The sequence below is a fragment of the Schistocerca gregaria genome, chromosome 1 (genome assembly GCF_023897955.1).
Source record: "Schistocerca gregaria isolate iqSchGreg1 chromosome 1, iqSchGreg1.2, whole genome shotgun sequence".
Classification (NCBI taxonomy): domain Eukaryota; kingdom Metazoa; phylum Arthropoda; class Insecta; order Orthoptera; family Acrididae; genus Schistocerca; species Schistocerca gregaria.
The window spans coordinates 697,664,663-697,681,823 of record NC_064920.1 but is presented as its reverse complement, the minus strand read 5'-3'; the positions used below and the strand labels follow the sequence as shown (position 1 = coordinate 697,681,823).

The following is a 17,161-nucleotide window of genomic DNA, read 5'->3' as shown; positions in this document are numbered from 1 at the left end:
AACAGCTTTGTTAATATTAAATTAGCTTTTTAAATCGAGTGAGTCACTAATTTTGTAATCCGGTTCACTCTCTTTGTTCTACAAACGTCTTAATATTTAGCCACATTTAGTTATAGTAGCTTTTCCTTACCATCATCAGCAACAATACTTTTCTATAAACAGCAGCTCCATCAGCCAGAAATGTGAGTGGTGTTACCTGACAAAACGGCTACGTATACTGTTAGCTTTAGCGGCTCTGTTTCGCTTCTTTCGGACATACCTGACGTTACTTCCCTTTCCATCGAAGATACGGCGTCCATTATTAAGTACTGTGTTGTACCGGTCACAAATTATTCAAGTCATTCATATATCTAAGATGCAAATGTATTTGTTATCACTAGATAACGCGGTACATTATGGAATATCTCTCGCAAACCCAGAAAGACACAATCTGCCTTCTCACCTTCATCAACTATGTACATGATATAATGTGTAGAGAATGACGAGCTGTGTTCACCTGCGTCGTGCTTCCTGAACACGTGCTAACTGCTTTCTTTCAGGATTGCCCTACGTTAAAATCTGCTCTACTATCTTTCAATACAATATGATGTTGCTCAACATGAGTGATTCCTTTCTTTTTACCCTTCTTATATATACGAATGGTCTGCTTTCTTTCCCAGTTATACAGCACTGTTTGCTATGCAAGGAACTCTCGACACACGTGAGAGAGGAAGAGTGTTAACTCCGCAGAGTATTCAATATAAGATCGTCAGCGCCTCTTTGTTTGCTCTACCTCGTTCTGCCAAACTTATCCCCATGAACGGCACTTTGCGACACCAGCTACTGCTGCTGACATTCTTTGGGTTAGCCTCTCATAGCTACGGAACAGGGTGATATAATATTAGCAAATTACATACCGTAAACAGTTATAATGCAAAACAATATTAACAGTAAAGTAAAGAACAACCGACATCGGCCACAATCGTGATTTTATTTCAAGGCACAATGCATTTCGAGTCTTGGGGGCTCATCTTCCTGTGATATGACAGTACATCGATTACTTTTTCCAGTTTTAGGTTAATTATGGTACTGTAGGATTACAAAGGTTGTTTACAAAAGGTGGGAATTTGTGAACAGAAGTTTACAAAACTAAAACAAATCAAAAAATATCTTAGTGTTTTCAGTGGTGGAAATGATTTCTGTAGCGCAGTATGAGGAAACATGTTTATCTACACATGAACACATTTCGTTCTACAGATCATTTTGTAAACACAAGTCAAAGAATTTCACATATCAAGATGCTACACTTCTACAAATATACAGGTGTTATTATTTCAAAGGAGATACAAACAAAACCACTATACTATTAGTTATACAGTATACATTATACAGTAACAAATAATTGTGAATATGTCATATGTGGATTGTGTTATCACATGGTTGTAATAGTAAATATTTGTTCCTTTACGAAAAAATAAACTTTTAAAATTACTGGAAAACCTGTGGCCGTTAAAATCTGTGTGTTCGTTCAACACGTTTTCAGAAATTTCACTTCGTGTAACTATTTCTAATTGGTTTAGTGGATCAAGTTTTTACCACGGTTTTCTGCGTGGAGTACAATTCGTCTCTTGTGGATGTCACTTAGTCTGTGTCTGTTATGGTACATGAGGTTGGCTATTGTTTTGTGACGCTTTGCCTAAATAGGGAATGCTTGTGAAGGAATGTGTTGAGTCAGTCGACATTCTAGTAGTGCTTCTGTTATTGATGTTGGACTGTATTTTGTTAGATAGTTTCTCAATTTTTCTGAATATCCATTATTTACTACAATTGCTTTGATCGTGCCAATTTCTCGTGTTAATGCTTTGCGTTTCAAAGGTAATGTGTGTGTCCTGTTCAACATGGATCTAGCTGTAGCAAACATGCGTGTGATTGGGTGGTGTGATGATTCATATATTGTGAGATCAGTGTAGTTTGGTTTCCTGTAAATGTAAAAATTATATTCTAGTTATTTATTAGCAATTGTGAGGTCTAAGAAATTTATGGATTGGTTTCATTTTTCCCTTCAAAAAATTAATTTTCTAAGTGGTTGATGAATATGTCAGCCAGGAGGCTTGACTTGTGGTTACCAGTAGCTAAGCCGTCTTTCTGTTGGCAGATTGCATCATTACAGGAGAAGTAGTTTTGGGATAATACTAGTTTAAGCAGACCGATGTAGTTTAAGCAGACCGATGGATTTTGAAATCATTGGTACGGTTATTGTTTGTATTTAATACTGTTTTCTCTTCTACTTTTAATTGTCTTTTTGACGATACATTTATGCATTGAAAGAAAGAAAAAACAACATCACGATTGTGACTGAAGACGATTGTTCTTTACTTTACGAAAGTAACTCAGTTATGGGAGAAACACTGAGAGAAATTGATAAAATTAAGTATTAACAGTGCAGTTTACAACGATTTTTAAGGAGTTGTACCTTATCTTTACATCCATGTTTTCAGCGTCGATTGGTGTGATGACTATCTAAACGATGTTAGTGGGGTATTTCGAAAACAAGAACTAAAATTACGAAGCGTATGAGGACATCTTATCATTTCATAAATGAAAACCTGTTTCCCCGTGGTGGCCAAGAACTGATACACAATAACAACACTGCAAACCCTGTCAGAACTCTACTGCATAAAGTGAACGTTCATTCAGAAGTGTTGTGGTTTTCTTTATGATTTCATTGTGGATGTGTCCCCTTTGTAACAATAACAAACAACCATTCATACTGTATTTCCACTCAAACGCTAATACGTGCAAAATGAACAATCTACGAGAACAAACGTTAGCTGTGCATTTTAAGTGCTTCCTGAAAACACATTTGAATAACAGCTCTCAAAAAACATCCACCCAATCAAAAGACACGGACCTGAAGAAGAGTTACTAACACTGGAAAACAGTGAACGAAATTTAGGTTGAAATACTCGTGCAGTCGGTAATTTTGATTTCAGTGAGTTCCTCTTCCATTTTCCCTTGGTCAACTGAGATAGTGCTCCACTTCGAATGATCTAGATGCATGAGAAAATTAAGTCCCAAAAACACTAAAATTTATGAGTATAATCACATCAGTACATGAGTTCTCCTCTCAGATGAGCTATCACAATTTCATTCAAAATGTAGGAACTGCTTTGTACGCCGATTTGTTTAATGTGCCTGAGAACAGAGGTCAGTTCTAGCTAACTTTAACGTGAACATCCGACACAGAGCGGCAACGTCATGTCAGACGCCGTTGGGCGCACGTTAGTGTATAAAGTCGAACCACGCAGCGTATCAAGCGTCTGTGTTTGTCAACGTTATGTTATTTGTGGTGGCCCACTTTGTGCAAATGTGGAGATTTGATTTTAGCATGTAGGAATTGGTGTTGCTAGTAACTTCATTCAGTAATACAACATAACGGATGACCACGCGAAACACTTCGAAGCTCCGAAGAGAGGGAAATATACACGGAGAAAAAGCGTCAGTAGATAATATAACAAATCAGATCATCAAATTTCTATTTGATGCAATACATGTAGACAAATTATGGGTTAGTGTAACAACTGATGGCCGTTTATTTAACTGTAAGGGAGTCTCTAACGGAGAAAAATGAAACTATTTGCTAATCAGAACGGAATACTTGTTGTGCAATCTGCAGTTAATTTATATTTTAATTATTTATCTTTCGTTTTTGCAACTAGTTTGTGGGTCGCAGCCTCAGACAAGCCGCCAGCGAGCAGTGTAGAGGCCTCATTCCAGCCTCACTGCTTGGCTGGTGGTAGGAAGGAAAAATTGAGAATGAGGCTGCCACCCATAAACTAGTTGAAAAGAACGAAAGATGAGTAACCAGAATGTAAACAACTGTAGCTATAGGACGTCTGTCTCCAAAACAAATGTTCTAGCAGTTTCGTATCCGCCAGTAAAATTCTCCTCCGTAAATAATGGAGTAGATCACGAAAAATGGAGTACCTTAATGTATTAAGCTGGGCGCCAGACGCAAGTGTGTTGGTGAATAAAGTTGTGCGATAACAACCGCTAACAAACAATAACCACACATCTGAAAGTTGTTACAGATTTATTTATTAATCTACTCGATCTTAACTGGGCCTTGCACGGGACTATTGCTACGATGGGACATTAATGTAGGTGGCAGACTTTATTGTGGTATTGTCGCATCTATTACAAATGTATATTTAAAATGTCCTTCAACCGGTCAGGATAGCCGCACGCTTTAGCACGGTGCTGCCGGGATTCGGGGGCCGCGCTGCCATGGATAGAAACCCCTCGGCGGATTAGCAAGGAGGCCCGGTGTGCCGCCCAGAGCATGGATGTGGTTTTCAGGCGCTTTCCCACATCCGATTAGGTAAATACCGGGCTGATATCATATAAAGCATAAAGGCCAGGAAAAAGAAGAAAGATTTAAATTGTCTTTCAAATGCCATGTATTTTGCCACGTCTTAAATGTATTACGCAGGCAATCCGACTGAATTGTTCGACAGCTTCACACGTGTCTGTACAACGAAATGTTACAGATTTTCAGGTACGATATTCCGTAACACTTTATTCCTCGTCTATGGGATATGCTTCGAAGGGCAACAGCCAGCGTAGGCAATCGTATTACGTGCTTAACTTAAATAACACTGTGACTCGAACTAGTTCTCTTTCGATTCAGAGATTTTGCTCAAAAATAGCTCACGTCAGTGGTAAAAAATGCAGAGGGTAGCCGCAGATTTGTCGGAAATTGGCACAACGCAATTACATGTCAATTCTGATCAAATCTTTTTCAATATAAATTACCAAGATAAAATCTGTTTACGGTATGAAAATTTTCCGATGCACTGGTGGTGGGTCGTATCGGCCAATGAAAAATTCTAAAATTCGTCTCTGGTCATAGTTAACGTGACATTTGCAGCTGATAAATGTTTTATTAGCGTGGGTTACGCCTAAAAAGTAATCGGCCGCGGCTATCAGTATTTACTCTCATTAATTATACAACCGGCTGCTCTGGAAGCCTTGTCTTATTTGCAATGGTGATCCCGCTGCGGCCGATACCATTTCAGGGGCTTGTATGCGTTGTAACAGCCGTGCAAATGAGGATCTCTGCTAATTGCGGAGGCACTAGCGCGTGATGTCAAAAAGAGACTGAACATTATTTAAAATATTTTTTAATAAACGAAGTTCGATATTTTCTAAAGTTGGATTAATAATTTCAGTATTTACGCCAACGAAAAATCTGGATGGCCAATGAACATTTATTAAATGCCTTTTTTGTCGCTGAAATGGTTAAGATATTAAATCGGTCCAGAAATTCGTACTACTGAAACACTTGCGTAGCTCTTAATGTGATTTGTCAATCGAACGACAAATATTGTAGTGTGATTTCATTGTCATAATTCGCTGGATGTCCCGATTATAGTTCAAATTGTAGCAGCGTCATATTTGTTCTAGTACAACCACTTCTAGTAAGGTTCTGTAATTCTACTTAAACCTTCTCGTTAACTACTAACTTAAGCCAACAGGATATACAGCGTTTATCAAGTATCCAAACAAGTCAATAAAATATTAACGAATAGTTAGTTCAGGCTTTCGTAGTAGAGATAGGCATTTCAACACCCACTGAATTTGGGATGCGCTTCTATGCGCTAAAATTATATTTGAATTTGATGTCGCTTTCCGCAGTTGTTTCTACAATAATTGCTCTACTTCATTAGTATGGCACTGTCTATGTATCAGACAATAGTGGAAGTGAAGCACTGACTACCTGTGCGAAGGAAAACGAGATGTTTGTACAGCAGGCTGTTGCGGTTTTACTTCTCAGTAAAGGGTCTCATGCATGATTTTGCTTTGCGAGCCAATAAAACGACCAGTTTAGTCTAAAAATAATACGAGGGACAACCAGAAAGAAGTGCACCGCATTTTTTCTTCAACAATTCTTTATCAAACATAATGAGAATTACACATACGAAAGAATGGTGTTTTATCAACAGACCCAATTTTTCCACGTCAAGTCCATTCCATTCTGTGGCCTTCCTCCAGCGTGAAACAAGGGCGTGTAGGTACTAACCCTTGTCCTGGTCACTGTGTGAATCACCTCCTCATCGTCTTCAAAATATCTTCCACGAGTGGCATATTTTAATGGCCCAAACAAGTGGAAGTTCGAAGGTCTTGGGCAGGGCTGTCAGGTGTGACAGCCGTAGATGGTCTCCGCGACCTCTGCAAATCGTGGAGCTCCGCCGAACCGCCTTCTGATGACGTCACCCTCCGTGCCCAGCGACTAACTGTATTTCTGTCGACAGCAGATACTCCCATAGACTTTGCGCAAGGGCTTGTGGATGTTCCCCATAGTTTGTTTCTCTGCAGTGAGAAATTCAATAACGGAACGTTGCTTGTAACCTATATTACCTACAGACGCTATTTTGAAACGTTCCTGCAACTACAGCTACGCTATCTGCCTGAACTGACGGAAACTCAGCGCTCTCACTCAGGAGACTTCAAATAATACATAAGTAACGTTTCGCGGTCGTAGTATTGTTTTCGGCTGACGAAAAAAATGCGGTGGATTACTTGCTGGACAACCCTCGTACATTTGACAACCCAAAAATTGCAAACACAGGAAGAATCAATGAAAAGCGTTGTGTGGCTTCTCCCAACTGTGTGACCTTATTGTAAACAATATTTCAAGTCGTACTCTCGTAGACCTCCATAACCGTTAAATTTAAATCTGTCTATACCATCTAACATCATACTGGGCTACTTTAGATATAAAGGTTTCTGTACTGGAGCAGTAGGAGATCCTAATCCTGGTTTCTTCCAAAATGATTCAGGCGACAGACAACTTTTTTCACAGTTGATGCAAAGTGTGAGCCATTCTTCAGTTCTTATCCACCTGACATAGGCCAGTACGCACTTATGAAGATCAGTGTGATGGCTTCCTAAAATAAATAGAAAAAAATAGAGAAAGAAATTTTATGAAGCATTGATCGTCTCTTCCCTGTATTTAAACCAGGAACTCCAATTTGTTCTCTCTCCTGCAGAGGGCTACTAGAAACTGGCTTCGGTGTCCTCCACGTGAAGAGGCTTCCAACCATGACAAACTAATGCTAGGGCTCTTGCTTTTGCGTGTATAGTATTTGTCGTTCAGCATTTATTTTATTGATGACGCACAATACATACTGCATTACCAAGTCAACACCGAAAGATTCAGTGTCCACACAAATTACTCGTGATTATCAGAACAAGCAAAATGACGCTATTGACTGGCGAAAAAATGGTTCAAAGGGCTCTGAGCTCTATGGGACTTAACTGCTGCGGTGATCAGTCCCCTAGAACTTAGAACTACTTAAACCTAACTAACCTAAGGACATCACACACATCCATGCCCGAGGTAGGATTCGAACCTGCGACCGTAGAGGTCGCGCGGTTCCAGACTGTAGCGCCTAGAACCGCTCGGGCACTAAGGCTGGCTTATCGACTAGCGATGACATGCTAGTGACTACCCGTGAAAACACAAGTCGACAGACAACGTTACTTCGGAAGAGATACTTCTATTTAGTGTACATTTATCGTCCGTTATTGCTACGAAATAATAAGTGCTTGTTCCGGAGAGTACTTAATTGTAGTAACCTGAAAGTGAGTGCCAGTAGAATTCTAATAAGTAACTGAATAATTACCCATACTTGGTCCATCTTCATGCGTGACACATGTTTATAAGATGTTACACTTCGCAATCAATCGCGTCGGTTACATACACTGACGACCTAAAACATCTTGACCACCTACTTAATAGCTTGTTTGTTCGTGTTTGGAACAAAATGTATCACTGATTCTGCGTGCCATGGATCCGACGGTTTGTTGGTAGATTTGTGGAGGTATACGTCATGTAACACGCGTAAATAACGGGCTGTTGTCTGCTTGCTTAGCTGGGTGGTAACGTGCATGCCGGGTCGGAAATTTTCTCCGCTCGTGGACTGCGTGCTGTGTTGTCCTCATCATCGTTTCATCCTCACCATCGGCCGCAAGTCGCCCCATGTGGCGCCGAATGAAATAAGACTTGCACTTGGCACCCGAACCCGGATAGGACATCCCGGCCAACAACGCCACTGGTTGAGTGTTGGCATCCAGTACCATCGTATCCGGGACGTCAGCAAGAGCTAGATCCTCAGGGGACTCCAGAATCTCCACCTTGTCCTCGAACGCAGAACCGGGGGGTGGGGGGGGGGGGGGGGAGGGGGGGGGGAGTGCTGACGTAGGGAGCACTGGAGGCGGACTTTTTCTTTGAAGTTTTCCCCTCTCGCCGCTCCTTAGGGGCTTGCTTGGAGGTCTTCTCAGAAGTAACTTCGGTGACAGAGGAAGACCGTGAAGCCTTTCGACCAGCAGCCAGTGGCTCTTTCAACCACTTGGAGGGTGTCCACTGGGGAGGACCGTGGAAGGTAGAGTCCCAAGGGGCCCCTTCCACATGCCCTTGATAACTGGTCGGGGGAGAGAGATGATCAGCCCTGAGGGCCCACTTGAACAACCTTAGACAATGGACGTAGCGGCGTCATCGATAGAATGTAAACATTTCATATTTGAGTTTAGCCTCGTGATAAGATAGCCCCTTCAGTGTCTTGTACTCCATAATTTTGTGCTCCTTTTGGAGTACTGGGCAGTCTGGCGAGTAGGGGCAGTGATGCTGTCCACACTTCAAACAGGTAGGAGGCGGCGTACATGGAGTATTCAGATGAAGCAAACGTCTGTAGTCTCCACATGGGGCGCTGGAAGGACACTGGGAAGACATGTGCCCAATCTTCCGGCACTTGAAGCACCGCATAGGGGGAGGGACATAGGATTTGACGTCACATCGGTACACCATCACCTTGACCCTTTCAGGCCAATATGAAGGCACCAGTAGGAACTCTATTGTCTTTGGATCCCCTGCCAACGCGCCGGACGAAATGGACAGCCTACCACCCTAACTTGGCACCTAGTTCGTCATCAGACTGTAACAAGAGGTCACGATGAAAAATAATACCCTGGACCAAATTAAGGCTTTTGTGGGGAATGACTGAAACAGGAATATCACCTAGCTTGTCATAGGCGAGTAACGCCCGGGACTGGGTTGGGGGTGCCGTCTGAATCAAAATCGACCAATTGTGCATTTTGGACAGCGCTGTCACTTCCCCAAACTAGGTGCTCAACAAAAGACAGAGGCTTCGTTTCCAGACAGGAATACCCATCAGTTCTGCTGCAAACTAAGTAACGTGGCGAATAGGGATCATGTCGCTCTGAAGCCCTACGTTCCTCCCAAGGTGTTGTTAGGGAGGGAAACGACTTAGGATCATACCTGTCAGCGTTGTGATCAACGTTTCCTTTCTTAGAGAATGCTGCGGCCATTCGGTACCTAGCAATAGATGACTTAGTTTGCTTCATTGCGGGTCATCTGCCCTGATGCCACCCACTCTTATCAGGGGCTCTCACCACAGGCGCCACCCAGCCACAGCAAAGGCCACCTGGCATGATGGCTGTTGCTCGGAGTCCGGATGCCTCATGATGATGGGCGATCTACTCCTTGGCATACATGGGGAGTTTACAGCTCAGGCATCAGCAGTGCGATCCTTGAGTTGTCAGGGGGCTACCGCCAAACGGGCACACGACGGCCCCACCACAACGGGCTGGCTACTGTGCTGGATATTGGGCGCCGAGGAATCCAATATTGTCATAGGGCGAAATACGACACGGGACAACGGAATAAGATGACATATCCTGGAAAGTGTCCTCGCTGAAATAGTTGAATTGCAGGTTGAGGTGTAAAGCTATGACAAGAGGTTCAGAAGATCCAATCCAAGGGCACTATGGATAACTCATGCACCACGTAAGGCGTCCTTCTCCATATGGCCCGTGCTTCTGTCGAATTTGGAAAGTGGCAGGTCAAACCAGAAAATGAGACCTGAACTTATAGGACTGAAAAGTGTGAGACACCTTTTACGACAAACAGGAATACCTCGGGCCTATTCTAACCCCCAGACCCGCAGGGGGGGACGAGGTTTGAAAAACGATTATAACCTGCTTTCTCTCGTCGATATTTGATGTTGCGGTTTTGGTTGGTTCTCGACCTATATAGCTTTGAAACCTTTACTACGAATTGATTTTTCGATATTTCAATGGAAACTGAAAGTAACTGGTTGGAGAAAGTTCACTAATGCGATGTTCTGTCCAGTGGTCGGACCTCGAAATCGTTCTGAACACATTTATGTTGCTGCATGGCATTTAACACTGATGTTCGAGTAGAGACTATTTTAACCTCGCCTCGTGCGGCAAAGCGAGGCTGGTGACCATTATTGGGACTCTTTTATAAATGTAAAAATGCCGATAATACATATGGGTCTGCCGCTAAATATTTCCTAACTAATCAGTAGTGCAATACGTAGAGTAATTTGTCTGGCGCGCCGACGACCGCTACAGATGCGTGGATTCTGTTCGTGGAAACACGTGGGACTTCACACGACCGACGACATCTGCGAGGAATTTGTCTTTTTGTAATAGCATTTCCCCGGCAGAGCACAAGTTCACAGACAGAATATAAAGGGCGTGAGTCAAAGTAAATTAGTAATTTCAACGAAGTAATACAGATTTCTCATTCCAAAGCATTCGGCAACGTTTCTTGTTTCTCTTCTTTTACTGCAGGCTGTTTCATTGAAGACTAGTCGCGCGGTATCTGTGTTTTGCGGGTTAATGTGCAGTACAGACTGCACTTGACGGAAATATTCGGCTACGATCACCAATGTATGACTGAACAATCTGAAAGGTCTCTTGGTGCAACAGAACGCTATCGAAACAAAAATCTATTCTACTCCAGGTACCTTTCGAGGTTTTGAGGGAATTACGCTACTTTTGGTTTGTATTTCTCCGTACTGGAATGTCACAATGCTGTAGCATGCCATATCGATAAGCTTGAATGATAATGGATGAACACTAACAACGAAGTCGAGGCATTTGGGATCGAACATTGCACCGATTTAGCTGCCCCTACCCCCCTCGGGAACCAGGATTTGACCAATGCGCGCCATGGATCTAATCTTGTCGAGCTATAAATTCGTTTGCTTAGTTTTCAAATATCTATCGAAGGTAAAGAAATAAATCCAAATGACAAAAAAGTACTGGTGCCACATTTAGTGATATAATGTACATAACGCTTTACATGTTCTGATTACGGTGGACACACCAGAAGTTGCGAGTCCTGCGTTACTCGATGATAACACTTAGCAGAAAGCTGGTCATGTGCGGATATCGTGAATTACAGAACAGTTGGTACGACTCGAAGTTATGAACTTTTCTTCACGAGTTGAACCGGGAACTGCCTGTCGCCTTGAATGCGTAACTTCCATGGTTATGGAATTTTCCTCGTTGCAAGTCCTCGACTTTGAATTTACGATCGCTGATGTATAGCAACGAGGTCGGCGAAACTTTCTTAGAACACGCTCTACTTACAAAACAGCATTGCCGGTAGGACATGGTGGAAGAGAGACTAATTTGCAGTGTTCGGGTCTGCGAGAAGATGAAGTTACCACTCTAAAAAAGGACTAACTAATACTAACTAACGTGTCTGCCTCAAATCGCGGAAAAGCGAGTCACGAGCATCAGGCTGTAATTATTTCTTAAGTTGCTGTAAAAGTTAGTTTTCTGACAGTTGGTAAAATGGTTATATGGCAAAGCGGCTATTGAAACGATTCGAGGAAAAAATGAAAGAATTGGCATATTTTAAGCCAGGTTCTTCAGTATGAAAACAGAAAAGAAAAAAGAAACGTTGCGTTACAAGTCAAGGAGTTGTCAGCATTCTTTCCCTTCATTGTTTCCTTTTTTGTAGTACTATGTTATACGACATTTAACAGAGATCGTGACTGTACCAATGCAACAACCCACAGTGGAATACAGGTAGTGCCTACAAACCAAATGCGCCTTCTTGAATACGTCAACAGAAGAGGATGATTACAAATTATTGAGCTATATATTGCAATTTTACTGATGGAGTGAGCATTCGGATGCCAGAACGAGAATTCTGTCCGGAACCTTTCCTGCAGCTCAAGTCACACGATTTTGGGATGGCGCATTTTAGCCCTACAGAGCTTAACGAATATTGAGTATTATTACCTCGCTGCTACACATAAATACCCTTCAGAAGCACCGTGAAATTCTGTATATTCATTTTACAGACATCTTAACAGTTTGATACTAGGAACTGCAGTTGGCTTAAAGATATGAGCAGCAATGATATTGTGCTTTTCCGTCACAGTATCATAGCTCAGGTTCCACCTTATTTGCGTTTTTTCGGTAACGGGATGAGAAGTGACATCCAGCAATATTTATTTACGTTTTATATTGCACTTATTGTCGAATCTTAGTTCTAATTAATTACGTTACAGTGACACTGTGTTAGACGGCGCCGAAGCGTCACGAAAAAAATGAAATTTGGAATACCATAAGCGATATGCACCACCTGCATGTCCATTTTTTTCAATTTCAATGTCCATTTTTTCAATTTTTTCCTTTACTCATCAGCTTTTCATAGACACGTATAATATATGACATTTTTTCGCCATCTCATCAGCAAAGTAAAACAAGACATACCGCACAAAAATTAAAAAATTAAAGATCAATGCTCGAACTTTAGAGTAATAAAAGAAGTGGCCGCGTCGAATCTGTTGTAATTAATTGAGTTACACTGACACTGTGTAGGAAGCTCTCATGCATAAAATGCAGGAAATTAATCAGACTTAAGAACAAATTTTATCTGCATGTGAACAAAGCACCAATATGTATACAGTGACTTGCAGTTTGCGCAAACACAGTCGAAAATTTATATAGCACTTGTCTTGTGAACACTTGGCCATAAAATAGCAGAAACTATCGCTTCACTATTTTATAATACTTTGTCCTGATATTTTTCAGCGTATATGGTGCTTCCTGTTGATATACCATTTACAGTTATACGTCTGTTATACATCTTATGAAAAGTAACTGGTCCTCCTTTCACATAACGGTACCTGTCTTTACGTCCGTACCAACGACAGTACTGCATGATAGCTGTTACTAAAATTAAAAAATGCAAAAACGTGCATAAAACAAGGCGAAAAGTGTAATATTCGAGTTTCACTGTTGGCACAAATTGTAGACAAGCTGCATTGTCCCAAAATCTCGTGAGTAGCCCGGTTTGATGATGAGAACATTTATTTTGTTATTTATTTATTGCCAAATTATAGACTTGTTACCCGATGTTTAAAACATATCGTACATCTTAAAATTTTCATTTTTCACCATTTTATAGTTTTCTTTTTTTTGTTTTATCTACAACATTTACAAAAATTATACTTTTCAAAATAACAATAATTTAAGGTTGAAATATAAATAAAATTCTGTTGTTTTTTAAGAAGAATATAAAAAGAAGATAGGATAGAGGAGAGATTTGTTAGTAACAAAACCGAATGTGACTGACGGTGAATACCTCGGAATGGTTTCTTCGAGTCGTTGACCGCCAGTCACACACACACACACACACACACACACACACAAATGGTTATTATGTTGAGAACATGCGCAGTAGACCATGTTCTCTCCTTAGGTCTACTGAATATACTCCACGCACCTAGCCGGCGATCAGAAACAACTGAGCCGCGCCGGTCGTCCAACTCTCGCTACTGTCTGCAGCATGCCGTCGACCTATCCTGGAGAATGTTGTTATCTCAGAGTTCCCTTACACCTCGTCTTTCTATAGACTGGAATTTGTACGCCCACATAACGTGTGTTGTTCACACAAAATGACGTCGGAAAATCCTGCTCTTTGAGCAGCCGGGCCGGCCGCTGTGGCCGAGCGGTTCTAGGGGATTAAGTTCAGAACCGCGCTGCTTTTACGGTCGCAGGTTCGAATCCTTCCTCGGCCATGGATGTGTGTGATGTCCTTAGGTTAGTTAGGTTTAAGTAGTTCTAAGTCTAGGGGACTGATGACCTCAGATGTTAAGTCCTATAGTGCTTAGAACCATTTGAACAGCTGTAAACATTACTCATTCAAAGTCAGTCATACGTCTGTAAAGATTTTCATATTATCTGTGCTTATTTGCAATAGTTCAGCATATATACTCACCACCGTTAATGTTTCATTCCCTGATACCCAATGTTTTTCTATCACATTCCTAACATCTTCTCGTTCAAAAATGTCTGCACACTGTAGTATGTTTTAGTTCATTTTTTGCAATCAGTCTGCCACGTAGCCAATTATTTAACTGTACAATTTAGCCTGAGCTAATCTCATACTTAAGTTCGTACGTTTTCGCGTCCGTTGTCCATTTCAATGAAATCTTTCTGGGTGTGCCATTACGTCATATATAGTAAGACAACCATAGTTTCGACTGCTATTGTACGCAGCCTGCCAGAGAAGAATACTGAAGATTAGATGGTAAGGTGGAGTAACTAATGAAAAGGTGCGGAACCGACATGGGGGGGGAAAAATTATTCTACAATTTGACTAAAAGAAGGCATCAGTTGATAGGGCATATTCTGAGTCATCAAAGAATGATCAGTTAGGTACCCACCAGGAGTGTAGAGGGGTACAAACTGTAGCGACAGACTAAGGCTCGAATGCAGTACGCAGGTTCTACATCTGCATCGACATCTACCTCTACAAAAACACTCAACAAGCCACCGTCCGGTGCGTGCTAGGGCATACGTGGTACCACTAGTAGACATTTCCATTCCTGTTCCACTCTCGGATAGCACGAGGGAAAAACGACTATCGATACGCCTCCGTAGGGGCCCTAATATCTCATACCTTATGTTCGTGATCGTTACGCGAAATGTTCGTTGGTGGCAGTAGGTTCGCTCTGCAGTCAGCTTGAAATGCTGGTTCTCTAATTTTTCTGAGTAGCCTTCCTTCCAGAGATTCCCATTCGAGCTCCCGAAGCAGCTCTTTAATACGGAACTTGCCTGTGATCGAACCTACCGGTAACAAATCTAGCAGCCAACCTCTGAACCGCTTCTAATGGATGTAGGTTGCAGTAGTTATGCAGACATGAAGAGACTTGCACAGGATATACCAGCGTAGGTAGCTCCATCAAATCAGTCTTTGGACTGAAGATCACAACAGTAAAAACGACGACGACGACGACGACGACGACAACAACAACAACAACAACAACAACTGCAAGTTCATGTCTACTAGAACTACATCAACAGGTGCACCGAAAAATTTTCAGTATGCTAATTTACTCAAGATTTCGAGGACAATCTTTGAGGTTATATTTTAGTGGATCCGGGGTACACAGTCTCTGCAGTATCCGTTAGTGTAAAGTGGAGCTCGTACTCTGACATGATTTTAGCCAATGAAAGATAGTGCCTTAGCATATCTACAAAATCGTACACATGAGCAACATATATTACAACGGTTTATTTAATTTATTGGATTATTCTATTTAATAATGTGAAACGCACCGGGAAACGGAAAATAACTGTGACTCGATGAGGGTGTCTTTTGCACTCCAGGCGAGAACCATTTTCGTTACGGAGCAAGAACACATACGATTTGTGAAAAACAGGGCACAGCTAGTAAAAAGAACACACGCACAAATTGAGTCGATGAGAGATTTTGGTTGAATTTGAGATTACTGCGCGCTCTAATTCAGATGAAAGGAAAATAAGAGGCAAAAACGAACGCGCACTTTGCGTTGTCAGCCAAAACAAGTACTCACGACTAGAGCCGCGAATTTGTAACGGGACGGCCAGCGTAACTCCTGACCGAGTCTGCCGATTTTTCTGAAAACCCTGGCTGTAATTTTAGATATCGCATCTTACACTTCGATCGTTTAATCGCCTTAAATTTGGCTGCGAACGCATTATCCAAGATTCAATTGAATATCGGCACTAATGGAATCTATTCTTCGCGCAAAAAACAATCCTCTTACCCACTCGGTCTGCAGCCGGCGGGAAATTGTTGAAACCCAGCGCAATTAAAACTCCAGCAGGCGTAACATGAGGAGAAAATTTAAGCCTAATTTCGGGCAGCACGAGTGCGTATTTCACAAGGTACCGTTTCAGCTGAGGTAAAAGGTTGAAATTAAAGCAGGCTAAACGAATAAAAAGTAATTAATTGAGGCACCGTGCATTTACAGTCACTCCCTCTGCGTCCAGTCCTTTGATTGTTTGTAAAACAGATTTACTATTAAACGAGATTTTTCCAGTTAGCGAAAATGTAGAAGAGTGACGAGTTAGGTTCGCACGCACAAAAAGACGTGTCTACTCGGAAACAAGTGTTCGTTGCTAAATACCCATTACACATCTAGTTTCACTTTGCTGTATTTCGTAAGAGTTACCGTATATAGAACGGTATAAGACCCGAGGGACAGTAGGACAAATACAAAAATATCCCTTTGGTTCACCGACATTTATTTGCAGCCTATTGCCTCTAGTTACAGAAAAGAACGACTATTGTGGAACCTGTTAGGGAAGCAACGAAAACTATAAACGTCGTATTTATAGTGAAGTGTTAATATTGTGAACAAGAAGAATATAAAGAGAGTGAAGTTTCGAATCTTGGTTGCGAATCAGTGTATTTCAATATCCGCCAATGACTTCAGCGTAGCGTAAATTTTATTGACTTAACGTCTACAAAAGCAATTATATCTGCAATATTAGTTTTTAAAATGACCTCATGTTTGCTAACGAATCTCAACAGTTTCTCAATAGCTTTACAATAAACATCTGAAAAATTGTAAGTTTTATTTACTTTACAACAACAACACCTGTTCAGCCGCTGCTAATTACTTAAATTAGTAAAATGTCCTTCGTCAGTCCGCTGTTCTGCCCTATTCTTGCCTGGCATTAATTCTTAACGATTGCCAGCCTCGCATGCATTATTGCACCAAACACAAGCTCGGATTGGGGAAGAAAGTCGGCCGTATCTTTTCAGAACAAGCAGCCCAGATTTCACCTAGAACTGTTTACGGAAACTGCAGACACAGAAATAAAGGTGACCGGACGGAGATCTGAACCAGCGTTCTCCAAGGTATGGTTCGAGGGTCTTATTTACTCGTTTCAGTTTGCATAGGCTGGGCAAGTTCCAGTGGCTCTGAACACTATGGGACTCAACGTCTGAGCTCATTAGTCCCCCTAGAACTTAGAACTAGTTAAACCTAACTAACCT

General features: G+C 41.6%; 1 protein-coding gene across 7 annotated transcripts in view; it reads right to left on the bottom strand.

The window, feature by feature from the left end:
- Positions 1-17,161, bottom strand: part of LOC126364990 (peripheral plasma membrane protein CASK) — a 1,315,013-nt gene that overhangs the window by 517,856 nt on the left and 779,996 nt on the right. For 6 of the 7 annotated variants that reach the window (XM_050008106.1, XM_050008111.1, XM_050008103.1 and 3 more), the window contains exon 1: positions 5,987-6,044. The exons of the other annotated variant lie outside the window; for it this stretch is intronic. In XM_050008106.1, coding sequence (XP_049864063.1) covers positions 5,987-6,010 — 24 coding nt within the window. In that variant the 5' untranslated portion in view covers positions 6,011-6,044. Of the gene's footprint in view, positions 1-5,986; positions 6,045-17,161 lie in introns of those variants that run through there. 7 annotated transcript variants of the gene reach the window in all.